The sequence below is a fragment of the Electrophorus electricus genome, chromosome 19 (assembly GCF_013358815.1).
Source record: "Electrophorus electricus isolate fEleEle1 chromosome 19, fEleEle1.pri, whole genome shotgun sequence".
Lineage (NCBI taxonomy): Eukaryota > Metazoa > Chordata > Actinopteri > Gymnotiformes > Gymnotidae > Electrophorus > Electrophorus electricus.
The window spans coordinates 3,568,063-3,581,356 of record NC_049553.1 but is presented as its reverse complement, the minus strand read 5'-3'; the positions used below and the strand labels follow the sequence as shown (position 1 = coordinate 3,581,356).

The 13,294-nt window shown below is 38.6% G+C and overlaps 1 protein-coding gene across 2 annotated transcripts; it reads left to right on the top strand.

Annotated features, from left to right (window-relative positions):
* The first annotated feature begins 878 nt into the window (after positions 1–878).
* coro1b (coronin, actin binding protein, 1B) lies at positions 879–9,914 on the top strand. 2 transcript variants are annotated; one of them, XM_027017261.2, is made up of 12 exons: positions 879–1,334; positions 2,475–2,680; positions 2,863–3,025; positions 3,867–3,889; positions 4,132–4,261; positions 5,070–5,251; positions 6,041–6,160; positions 7,345–7,449; positions 7,716–7,861; positions 8,012–8,069; positions 8,317–8,622; positions 8,745–9,914. In XM_027017261.2, the coding sequence occupies exons 2-12, from the start codon at positions 2,477–2,479 to the stop codon at positions 8,865–8,867; spliced, it is 1,560 nt and encodes a 519-aa protein (XP_026873062.2). In that variant the 5' UTR covers positions 879–1,334; positions 2,475–2,476; the 3' UTR covers positions 8,868–9,914. The 2 variants fall into 2 exon arrangements, with proteins under 2 accessions (XP_026873062.2, XP_026873063.2); XM_027017262.2 differs by lacking the exon at positions 3,867–3,889 and having other exon boundaries at positions 2,863–2,985.
* Positions 9,915–13,294: the final 3,380 nt, after the last annotated feature.

Sequence of the window (13,294 nt, the reverse complement as noted above, 5' to 3'; positions counted from 1 at the left end):
TAAAAGATTAATTGCTATATTTGAGGTCTACCTTTACTGTGACAATTAACCTATAAGTTAATTTGATCAATTATGGACCTTCCTTCAAAAACTATATTCAGTGCATGTGTTAAAAGTATTATATCAGTATGAGGACAGGATTTATCTGTCAATTTACAAGTGTGTGTATGGGTGTGAGAGAGAGTCTAATGTCTACTTGAGCATGGCCTCTGTACTGCTGGATAGTGCTGGGATTTTTGGGAATGGTGATTGTAATTGCAAACTGCTAATGTAAAATGTAAATATGTGCTGTGCCTTTGTAAATTGTAGCCTTGACAGATTATTATTGTCTCTGTTCATCTGTGGCTAACACTGCGGGAAATATGAATATATCTTATATCTTATCTTATATCTTATAAATATATCTTATCCCATTAAGGCCACTGACAACACAGAGTTTTAGAAATACATTAATTCTGGTGGGGGTTTTTTGTATTTTTTTTTTTTTTTTAAACATTCCCAATCCACCAGCCCATAAACCATTTGAGGAGCGGCTTTTATTTTGAATTTCTGTCTGAATTAAGATTAGGAGACGACATTTGTGCTATAGGTATTCTGCCATTCAAATAGTGCGATATGTACCAATCTATCAGTGTTTTCGATTGCTAGATTGACAAATACGTGACATATACAAATTATTTCAATTTACTGTAAACATGAGACAAAATGTGAACACCGCAACAAGTGACTAATCACAGGAAGTATGCTACATTAATTCTCAGGCCCAATTCACCAGCCGGGCTGCAATTATATATGCAGATACAGAACTAAAGCATAACAAATTGATGGTGCCCGGATGTCTTTTTTTTTTACATTAATATGTGTTCAGTAATATTCGTTTGTGGTTGCCGACGTGGAGTCTAACTACGACTGGGACTTTTAATGCGTAAAAAAAATCTTCCAGGTGGTCGTTTTGTGCTGTCTTCTATCGTTTGATGCTTCATACTAGGGTACTTAAATTCTAGGCATTTTCTCAGGATTCCTCTACGCAGACTGTATCTATTCTTTTTGCGGTATCTTACACTTTATCTCTATTTTTTATCCCCAAACATTTAGCTATTTTTGAAATATTAGTAGAGGAAATAAAAATTGGTCTAATTATGTTTAGTGACATAAAGGATTAGTCGAAGCTCCAGTAGGTCATACAGAATTCTTCCACCTGGCTTGGCTATGCAAATTATATGCCGTCGATAAAAGAGTGTGCGTCGTGAAAGGATAAATTCACTATTTGTGTGGGATCATTTATGTGGCATCGTTCCTGTTTTTTTTTCTTGCAAACCAAAACTTAAACCGAGGTATAGTAACCTAATAGAATGTCTCTTGTAACGCACGCTCACATTACAGTCATTTGTAAAGATACGGTATCATATAGGATACCCTTTGTTTTCGAGTCATTATATGCCAATGGGAGTGTAATGTGTGCGTTTATTGTTGCTTTTCAATCAAATTTTACACACACATTTGCCACAGTTGACGTGCTGTCTGTAGGCTGCGCAAGGAGATCCCGTCCGTCATTGTGTGGAGGAAATCCTGCGCTTTCGACGGCTGCACACGCAGGAATCGTGAATGGCCCATTCGTTTGGCTCGTTCCCAAGTGACAATAAGCCCCTGTGCCGTGGCAATAGAGTAATAATACTTGAATATAAAATAGATTTGCATTTCTAATAAAATTGCCCTGGTCCATTATGGGACGCTGCGCATGCACTGGTCTGTGTTTTTCGGGAGATGAGCGATTATTTTGATAGCGCTATAATTTGTTGTAAAGTTTGTTATTTGAAAAACAACCGCTTTCTAGATTACTGTCGTTTATCCATCAACATGTTTAATATGTATTTTATCTATGATAACTTGTGATAAAAAAATCAACCTTGTGTTAAATTTAACTTTGCCATATTCCCCGTCTGGATTACATACACATATGAGAGCATGCGAGCATTTAGACTTCTAAAATACTTTACACTAGAAATTACTCTCATCTTGGTTCAATTTACACGACCAGACTTTATAAAGGTCGGTTATCTATAGACCAGTGTTTCTCAGCCCAGTCCTCAACACCTGGGCTTTCTTAATGTCCTTGCTAGCTGGGTTTACTGGAATTACCACTACACTGCGGTGAATGGTATCTCTACAGGCACTGTCAGGATGCCGTTTGATGGTTTCTCAAAGTTTGCCACTTGTCACAAACACTGTAAAAAGTCTTTAGTCGGTCAACTGAATAACGGTTTAATTGGGTGAAAGGGTAATGGATGTCGGTTTGTTGAGCGCGTTTATCTAAAAACGCAAACTTGCCTAATGAACAAACGTAGGTGGGAACGAATCCCCATGCACTTCATTTACATAATGTTCATGGTCTTCTGCTAGCTTTCTTTTTTTATTAGTAAAGTTAATCTCTTGAAGGACAATTTGTTTAAATTTCTTTGTTGTCTTTTCTTCAGGCATGTCTTTCAGGAGGGGCGTGGTTAGGCAAAGTAAATTTCGGCATGTGTTCGCCCAGGCGTGGAAGGCGGAGCATTGTCTAGATGACGTCAGAGTGACGCGAGTAACATGGGAGGGCCCACTATGTGCAGTCAATCCAAAATTCATGGCTGTTATTATTGAGGCAGGAGGGGGTGGAGCCTTTCTTGTATTACCGCTCACAAAGGTCAGAAAACACCACAGTTTAGTGGTTTTGAAGGTTTTACTGTTTGTTGAGCAAAAATAAATAGTTTCGCAACACCTTAAAACTAGACAGTGCAACAGTTCTGTAGAAACAGTGCAGAATCTTTTGTTTCTTTAAATCGGGGATGTTGTTTTTGCACGAGACGTTGTCTTCCTTTGTTGTAGAGTGGAAGGGTGGATCAGTCCACTCCAACTGTGTGCGGCCATGCTGCTCCTGTGCTTGATGTTCAGTGGTGTCCACACGATGACAATGTCATTGCCAGCGCCTCAGAGGACTGTACCATAAAGGTTAGTGTAGTGGTCATCCTCAGAGGACTGGACCATAAAGGTTAGTGTAGTTGTTATTTTATTTCAAAACACAGAAGGAAGTTTCAGCCATCAAAGAGCTGAAGGAAAGTGTAATTATGTTATGTTAATCCCCACAGTGGTTTGAGATAATACCTGGGTAAACCAAATCACAGGGTGCAAAGCAGAAGATAAACAATTATGGTGCACCACAGCTATACATGCAGAACTTAAAATGCATTCTTGTCATTCCATGTAGAATAATAATAGAATATTATGAGTGCAAATAAATGCTTCATTTGGGTGGCTACACACAGGTTTAAAATACCTTTCTTGAAACTAGTAATAAGAATACAGTATCATATAGTCCACTAATTGTACACTAATTCTAGTTGTGCTATGAATTAGTTGGTTAGAAAGTTTTAATTCACTTACTAAATTGCCTAGACTAGAAGAGCACATTTAATCTCATGCACAGTTCTGAAAAAAAGCCGTGTAGAAGGGACAAGCAACATCAACCTGTGCATGTGATTGTGTATGTGACACTGTATGTGAGTGTGTATGTCATTGTGCATGTGACTGCAGTTGTTATTAGGAAGCAACTAATTAAGAAGCAATCACCAAATTTAGTGATTTTTAAAAGGCATCAGAGATGATTTAGTGAGGTTGAACCGACATGGTGTCATCTATCACATACCACCACTGAGCCCTCATTCAGCATAAACTGTTATTGGCCATAGATTCTTAGATAGGATAGAGATCATTTCATCATAACACTCTGGAGGATTATTTCATTATATTATTCTTAGTTTTAGACTGATTTTTAAAAATGTAATTCAATTAAGAGGACTTTCTCTTAATTTTTTTTCTTTGTTTTATTCAAGGAATTAACCAAGAGAGATGTTGGGTAAATATGAGACTGCCTGTTTAGCCAAACTGGACTTTGCTCCCAGTTCTCAGGACTAAATATTTTTATCATGACTCCCCAGTTAGCTAATGAAGAAATTAAGCTGGTTAATACTCACTTTGATAAGCAGCTTGATTTTACCTGAGAATATTGAATAATAATATGTCTTATGTGATTTGTTATAGGCATTTGTTTGTTTTACTCTTGGTGTCTGAGATTTTTGTGTGTTTTGCTGATGATAGATATGGCAGGTTCCTGATGGTGGTCTCACAGAACCGCTAACTGATGCCTCAGTAACTCTAGAGGGACACAGTAAAAGAGTGGGCATTCTGGCCTGGCACCCAACTGCCCTTAACATCTTGCTGACTGCAGGTAATGAGTGTGTGTATATTTTCAGAATACAAATTCTGTACAAAAACCAGAGTACTATGTGTAAACCTTAGTTGAAAATTTAAAGGGAATAGATAGCTACTGAAGGTAAGGGCTAGATGTAGGTTTAGGCTTAGAGAATTCATATTACATATAGGTATTTACACATGATTAATACATATACAGGGATGTTGTGACCAAGTGCAAAAACAATTTTGTGTGTGTGTGTGTGTTCAAAAAATTTTTTTTTATTATTTATGTAGCGCTTTTTTACAAAAGATGTTGTCACAAAGCCTACTCTAGATGCATATGAAATGCTTGGATTAATTCCTTTCTTATTATACTAGCTTTGGACTGTTCAAATGCTAAATTTAGTTTGTTCAAATAATGAACTTTACATAGTTTAGTTAAAATGTGGTTATAATGGTGCAGTACATCTTTAGAATGTAGAGAATAGACTGAGTAATTTCATTTGTGGGTGGAACGTGTCCAGCTGGTGGCGCACACTTCATGCAAAGGCAGAAACCAGTGACTCCTACCTCAAGTCTCTAAATGGACTTGCTTGCTAGTGGCAAATATTTGCATTCTGCCCCTTTCCCAAATCCCACTACAGTCATTACATCCATCCAGGTGATAGTGCCGCATTTGCTAGGTGGACAAAAGGCCCTACTGGATCTGCTTTGCATGGGCCAGGTCATTTAGAAAATGGGAATGTTTGAGGCTTGTTTACATATTTCATATCTAAATGCTCATCACTCTTTATGCATTTCAGTTTCATATTCAGGTTCTTGTGGCCATGTGTATTTTCCAGGGTGTGATAATGTCTTGTGTGTGTGGGACGTCGGAACGGGTGAGTTGGTGTATCAGCTGAGTGACATCCATCCAGACCTGATCTACAGTGTGAGCTGGAGCAGAGAGGGCAGTGTGATGTGCACCACCTGCAAGGACAAAACTCTCCGCGTCATCGACCCTCGACGTGGAACTGTCCTTAAGGTCACCTCAACCCTTAGAAATCTTGGGCTATTTTGGCCTTTTTGAATACTTCTGAGTTTGTCTTTATAAACCGCTTTAAATCATCTTTATATAGCACCTTAAATAATGTTAACTGTGCCGATGTTTGGTTTCTTTATATGAGAACATCACCACCTGCATAACCTGATGTAGATGGGTTATTGTTTCACTTTGACATACTTTATCAACATGGTGGACCCAAAAACACATTCAATTTTATTTGAAAAATTATGGGGGGTTTTTTAACTATAAAACACAAACATACTCAGTGAAACATTTTAAAGGCTGAAAATGAAAACACCGCTTGCAAATGTACGTAAATGTGAAAGAGATAAAATCAAACTATATATGACTATTTCACTGTATATAGTTTATACGTAGTCTGCCAACATAAAAAAAAAAAAAAATTAGATTGACATTTCATGTCAGTACTTTCAACGCAAGTTGACAGCAATGTTCAGCTTGACTGTGGTTTTACGCTGTGACACCTTGACCCAGTCATGTGATTTGATCACACCGACCTGATCAGTGACTCCAGAGGGCTACTGCAGGTGTAGATAAAGCAGTGTAGATTTACAGTGGGAATTACAGATCCTGGGAATTATCCAGTCCAAATCTCAGTATGACCTAGTTTATGAATTGCCTATATTACTACAACTGACTCAACCCTAGCAGTTTTGTGCATATTTCCTGCCAGTCCGATCAATTTTGTATGGTTGTGTAATGATTTCTGAGAGTTGTGAATTGTTGTCTCACCTCCCCACACTCCAGATGAGGGACAAGGCCCATGAGGGTACCAGGCCAATGAGGGCTGTTTTCCTGGCTGACGGAAAGATCCTGACAACTGGCTTTAGCCGCATGAGTGAGAGGCAGCTAGCCCTCTGGGATACAGTAAGAGGAGATAACATTAACATTATAGTGAAAAAAGTTAAAATCTTGGTATTTAGGAAGAAAAAAACAAATAAAATAGCAGTTGATACAGGCTGGGTGACATGGCAGATCTTCCAGTTTCCCAGGTGAAAGCACACAGAAGAACATTCTCTTCATTTATTTGACAATGACATTAACATTCAATGTAACGTTGTAAACCCGACACTGTAGTCTTACTGTCTATCACCAAATAACTGTCAAAAATATTGTGGATATATTTGGATAGAAGTACTGCTTCTGGACGTATGCATAGTACAGGAAAAGATGGTGCAGTTGCTGGGGATTTCAGAAGATCAGAGACCATCGGCAGCCGTGCGTGATTCAAAACTGCGGTTGGCTGTTTTGGGCTAGTGCAAACCTTACCTACTTTCCCCTCTTTTGAAAGTGAGTGTGGAATCTCCCTGTCGCCCCCAGTGACTGAGGTCTCCTCATTTCTTGTGAAAACCGTGATGGTGGTTGACAGTTTGCCACCATGACCATACCATTAAAAAGATGGTCGATGCCTTTTGCTGTCCTACCCATGTTGCCATCAGAGCCTGGATTCATTTTAAGGTGTTTAAGATCACCAGTACCCTCTACAGCTACATCACGCTCAAGAATTTCCAAATAGTCATCAATGAACAGAAAATATCCCTTTATCTCGTCAATGGTTTTCATCTTCTTGTTGATCATGTTCTTCCTGCCACACTCAATTTTTTTGTCACCTCCATGGTGACCGCGGATACATTGGCTCTGTGCACTGGAAATATTATTTTCATCTCAGGATTTTTAATGGCCCACTTTCATGTGAGTTTTTCATTGGTTGCAGATCCATGGTATTCTCATCACTAATGTTTTCATCACCCTTTGAAACAGGGCTGGTGAGGTTTATCTGCTGAGACCTCTTTGCTATTTTCTGTTACTGAGATAGACATGCTCTTTTAAATATTGCCAAAATGTATGCTATCATCTGATGGGAAATCAGGAAGCATAGATGGTACATGATGCAATGATATAAATTTGAGGTTCAGTCTATGTGCTAGACATGCTTATCTCAGATAAGGAATTAGTATATCATATATTACGTGTCCATTTACTGAAATGCCAGTAATGAACATTATCGCTCTTATTTTGTTCTCTGTTTGGTGTTTGTGACTAATTATTAGAGAGATCTCTCCGAGCCAATGGCTGTTCAGGAAATAGACACCAGTAATGGAGTTCTACTTCCTTTTTATGACCCGGACACTAACATGGTCTACCTCTGTGGAAAGGTAAAACTTCCCAGACCTGCACTATTACTTTTAATCTAGGCTGTAATATTCCAATTGCTGACTTAACGGGAGCCAATTGTTACAACGTGTGTACAACTTGCAATAGCCGATGTGTAAGTAAATAATTTTAAAAGACCTATATGATTCATGTTTAGAAGGATACATAAAGTCCTAATTCTAATTTACTTACACCTCTTATTTCTGTGAGTTACAGTTCCAGTCTCTAAAAGTTATATTTTCTTTATTCGTGATAATTTGTCTCACAGGGGGACTGCACTATTCGCTACTTTGAGGTAACTGACGAGTCACCCTACGTCCACTTCCTCAGTCTCTATAGCAGTAAGGAACCTCAGAGAGGGGCAGGCTTCCTCAGCAAGAGAGGAGTGGATGTTAACAAGTGCGAGATAGCCAGGTCAATATTTCCTCTGGACATATAATTCAGTAAAATGGCAGAAAAACAAAGAACACAGCGCAGTAATTATAAAGTCAATGCCCTGCTGTTGTGGGCATTTTACTTATTTAAAGGACTTCATAATTTTTAATTTGTTTGGTTCCCTGCCAGGTTCTATAAGCTCCACGAGAGGAAGGTGGAGCCTATTTCTATGACTGTGCCAAGAAAGGTAAACCCAGTTTCCAGCTTTTGGATAAAAGCTGTTTCATACTTTGTCCTGGGGAGGAATAGACCATATACATTTACTTACATAGGGATTTTTTAAATATGTATTGTGTCACATTGACAGCTAGCATAGATGTGACATGCTTAGACATATTTCCCAGAAATTATATAATTACCATCTCACTTACAGTGCATGTATATATGTAACTACTACACAACCAGAATGTACCTGTTCTGTAACTGGCCCCCAGTCAGACCTGTTCCAGGGGGACTTGTACCCTGACACGGCAGGATCAGAGCCCTCCCTTCTGGCTGAAGACTGGATAGCAGGACAGGATGCTCCTCCAGTCTTGGTCTCCATGAGTGGAGGCTATGTGGCTCCACCATCCAAATGCAGTACACTCCGCGGTAGACCCAAACAGCAGCCTCAGAGCAACTCGGCTAACTCCTCCGGTATCGGACAAAGCAATGCTGCCATCGAAACAGAAAATGAAGGGATGGAACAGGTGCAAGTTGGGAGGGAAACCGAAGGAGCAGTGGAAAGAGGGAAAAAAGAGGTAAGGACCCAACGTAGGTTACAGGAATATGGGCGGGAATATGGGCATCTTGTTTTAGGAAATTCAGATTGTTTTGGTGCTTACAGGCAACTCTGTCTTTGTCTTCCCGGCTCTTTCCACAGGATGACCAGCTTGCTGACATTTTGACAGAAATCCGGGCTCTTCGTGCTCTGGTGTTAGCTCAGGGTCATAGAATTGACGTACTGGAGAGACAGGTAGCCCGAATTGAGGATGGAGATGTGTGATCTACATGACTGCATACATACCCCAAGAGACCCACAGCCTTACCGTATTCTACAGTAGCTTTACATCGCAGTGAAGGTTCATGGGAAATGCAGTTCAACACCTTAAGTGTAGTTTTTTTTAAAAGATCATTAAAATTCTATGCTTATCAGGTTATCATACATTAATGAAGTCTTATACAGAAAACTAAAACTGCTATACAGTAAACAAATTATGACAAAACAAAAACAAAACCTTTATACTGTGCATTGACTATGGCTTTTACATCAGGTACTGATTATAGCTGCTAATTCTAATTCTAAACACAGCCTCGTTTGGGAATGTTGATTTCTGCTTACATACTGAAGTGCCCGTTGCTTCAGGTGACATATTTAGGTGATATCTGCATTCACTTGTGTGAACTCTACGAAAACTGTTTGAAAGGTGTTGGCCTTTGAGGGAAGTAACACAATAATCCTACATGCTGTATTCTTTAGTAGCATATACAGTCGACTACACCTGGTGATAATGATCCAAATCTGTATATGCTCACCAGCACTGTTTCAGTCATCTTTTCTACTATTTAAACTATCTGTCTTAACAAGTGTAGCTCTTCTTCACATTTGTTGTGGATATTAGCTAGTGTACTTTATTATATACCAATAGGGGTTGTGTTTTGTGTAGTGAGGCTCTGTGGGTTGTCTGTATGAATGCTATACCTATGTAGCATTGGAGATTAAGTTGAGGGCTAAAATTGTAGTTCTACTTATGTGGAATTTCTACCCGCATTAATGAATAAAGTGATTTGTACCTGTTAGTTTCTTGATGGAGAACACTAGGGCTATGACAGTTATTTACTAAACTTTCATTCCACCCCTTAATTATACCTACCTGTACGTGCACTACAATCAGGGATGTCTTACTCATCCTCATTTGTTGTTTGTTTACACCTAATGTTATTTCCTGTATATGCTAAAAAGTAACGTAAATACATGCGTTTTTCTCATAATCTACAATGAGTAAATTTGACATTTCAAATAAAAGCCAGAAGGGCTATCCACCAATATCTATGTGCCGTCTGCTGTGCTGTTTTTTGACTGCATCTCTATAGCCCAATGCGACTTTCTATTAGGAAAATGTTATATATTAAATCGGGCTATAGATAAATTGATAAATGAATAGAGAGATTATGGAAATACAAATTGGCTATTTGCATACAGCAAGTTAGCTATCCGAAGCTCTTTAATAATTTAGACCTGAATACTTTATCTTTTTTTTTCCTATCTTTGATGTCCACGCATGTCTATTCTGCATAAAGTTACTCATATTATTATTCCCACATTGATGTTATTATTCTCACCTCGAGGTTTGTCACGGTCCACTGTCTCATGACTCCTCCATATATTATCCTTGTTCTTTTAAACCTTTACTGAGCTTATGACCTTCCTGGCCTGTCAACTTTTTCACCATTGATATCTGAGATGGATATGCTTTTCCAAGGGCTACGAAAGCCTTCGTGATTGCTTGACAGTTTGACCAGAAGGACCCATTCATTTCTTATGCTGACTCTGCCATCTTATCATCATGATCGGTACGTGAGCGAGAGGCGAGTGAAGTTTTGGAGCGTCTTTATTCTCCATAACAAGCTCAGACTCGAGCAAAATAAAAAGAAAAGCACTAAACAGCAAGACTCAGGTCATCAATCAAATGGAGAAGCAGGTTCGCAGCAGTACAACTCGTAGCACTGTCGGCTCGGCAATGCGCAGCAACGTAGCCAACTACCTGTGCGCTTTCAATAGACAGGAGGACAGCAGGAAACAGGTGTGTGCAACAATCAATTAGTGGATGATTGGGACCGTGGCAGGTACTGTGTGTGTGGGGGTGTGTCCTACCTGCTGGGTGCTCGGCGCAGTTTGACACTACTTCAGTTTACAGTATGTATTATTCATTACTAAACTTAAATGAATGTGAATATAAGTATAAAATACACGAATAAATATGCAATAATTTTCTTAAATTTTCAAATAATTTTTTAATTTAAGTTTTTTTAATTCTACAAGATTACATTAGTTGCGGTCAAATGTGGCATGTGGCACAGAGCCTAAGGGGAAAAGAAAGGGATGGCCATAAAGCATGCATGGAAACACAGCACTATGCGCTTGCCTTGGTTTGCCACAGTGCCGTAGAATGTCACACTAGCTTTCCTTCAAAATGCAAAATGCAGAGACATGAGTGAGCCAATCCATGCAAACCACTTACAAAAGGGAAAAACTCGATTATCTTGTAGCAAGATCCTGAGCTTCTGGAGTCATGTCTGTTTAGTGACACCCATATTTACCCATGATTTTTAGAGGTCATGTAGCCTTTGTCTAATTAACACATGGTTCTGTGATTTGTTGGCTTGTTGTATCAGATCACGTTTTCTACATTGTTTACTAAACACAGCAATTAAATATAAACACACAGCAACATGTTGGATTTGGGAGCATTGACTGCTGCACTGTATGTTACCACTATTTTGGTGGTGTTACACTGTTGCAGCAGCGGTCAGTGTAGCAATAGCTCAATAGTTACGATTCTCAACTTGTAATCCAAAGGTTGCTGGATCAATTCCCTCCATCACCAAGCTGCCACCGTTTGTCCCCTGAGCAAGACCTTTAACCCTAAATTGCTCAAGTTTTATTCAGTCATAATTATAAATTGCTTAGGATAAAATTGTCAGCTAAATGCCTTTAAATATAAAGTCAAACAAACTGTCTAAAAGTTAAAAACAATCTAAAGCACTGGTTCACATAATGAACATCTGCCACTTGTGTTAATGAATAAAGACTACTATTTTTATTGGCTTTAAGACAAGTTAGGTCTTTTTAACTTTTACATTTTTAAATGTACTATGAGGAAATGGGTTTATTCATAATTCTTTTTAGGCATTTTTGTTGTATGTGTTGTAAAGTATTGTAATGTCACATGCTGACTCAGTGGAAAGTAACAGGGACTGAAATTCCCAGAAGTCATTAGAGAGACTCACCACCCCCTTCAAACAACTATAACACTCTCACCTGGTCTATTGTATGTCACCAGATTATTGAACCGTTTTCACATGTCTCCTATTTTCCATTTAATCACTAGCAGAGTTTAAGTCTGGACTTTTGTCCATTTCAGTGCAAAGAATACCCAACATTAACTTGGGTTTACTGAGTGCTCTCTTCTTCTATTTGCTATCTTGTGTATGACCCTGTTCATGTTTTGACCCTCTCTCTGAATATTTTCTCTGCTTGTCTGCCTGTTGTATTTTGTATTTCTGGATTTTGACCTTGGTATATTTTGATGTTGCCTTTTGGAATTGCCCTTGCAAGAAAGAAAATGTTTCATTACATCCACCAGCATTTGGGCTGTTTTTTCTCACTATAACAAGTATTTGGAGTAAACACTTAAGCAAACATGACTTGCAGTTTTATTATAGACCGGAAGCATACTGAACAGGTCTTGGGCCCCTATGACCCATGTGAGTTATAGCTCACTGATTACAACTCGGTGACATCACAGATGCACACTTAAACCTAGATTGCATCTCTAATTGTAGGTAAAGTAAAATAATCATTTTCCCCAAGTTTTGCAAAGCTTTATTCACTTCAAAAGATAAATATTATGGAAACCGTTTCTGTAAAGTTTTTTTTTTTTTTCAAATAAAATTAAATCGGTGCTAGTGAAGACCTGTGAAATCACTAAATGTCACTAGCTGTATTAAAACAATTCTGAATAACTTTGTGGAATTTCCTTGCTTGACTTAAAAATGAATTTTACCTTCAGCATGTGAGTGGTCTCTTAAAAGCATCTGGTGCATTTATCACAAATGGGTTTGTTTTGCTGGTGCAGAGCACACGGTTTTATGGGCGGTTTGGAACCTTGAAATGCTAACAGGATGTGGTATGCAAAGGACTCACACTCAAACATGCTATCTCACATTGGTAGGTTCCAGCAAATCCTTCCTGTATGAGAGCCAAAACTGGCAATTATTTACATGTACTTTCACTTCCCAAAGACTGCACTGTAAGTAAGTCAACTCAAGTCAAGTTTAACTTTATGATCCACACAGCAATTTCCATTGGGCACTGGTGCACAGATGCAACATAAAAATAAAAATAAAATCAATAATTACATGCAAATATGCATATATCCGCTCCCCACCAAACACAAACCCACAACCAGCAGCTAATCAACTGGTGATTAAAACCTGTTTAGCTTTACTGCAAAATGTATGTAGGCCTATAGCAGCAAAAGACCCTGAAGCCTTCTGCCCATTTGGCTCTCACTACCATGAGTTGCCTTGTTCTAAAATAGACTGTACTTTTTAAATATGCAAATACTCTGCTGCAACATCATACTTCATGGGAGCATTTACAGACATATTTAAATATTAACTCCATTAGACATCCTCACATGAGGAGAT

What these genes read in the sequence shown, in the direction of transcription:
- coro1b (XM_027017261.2), top strand. Translation starts at nt 2,477, where the DNA reads ATGTCTTTCAGGAGGGGCGTGGTTAGGCAAAGTAAATTTCGGCATGTG. An exon ending in TAACATCTTGCTGACTGCAG is followed by an intron (nt 4,262 to 5,069) that starts GTAATGAGTGTG and finishes TGTATTTTCCAG; the next exon opens with GGTGTGATAATGTCTTGTGT. An exon ending in AGCTAGCCCTCTGGGATACA is followed by an intron (nt 6,161 to 7,344) that starts GTAAGAGGAGAT and finishes ACTAATTATTAG; the next exon opens with AGAGATCTCTCCGAGCCAAT.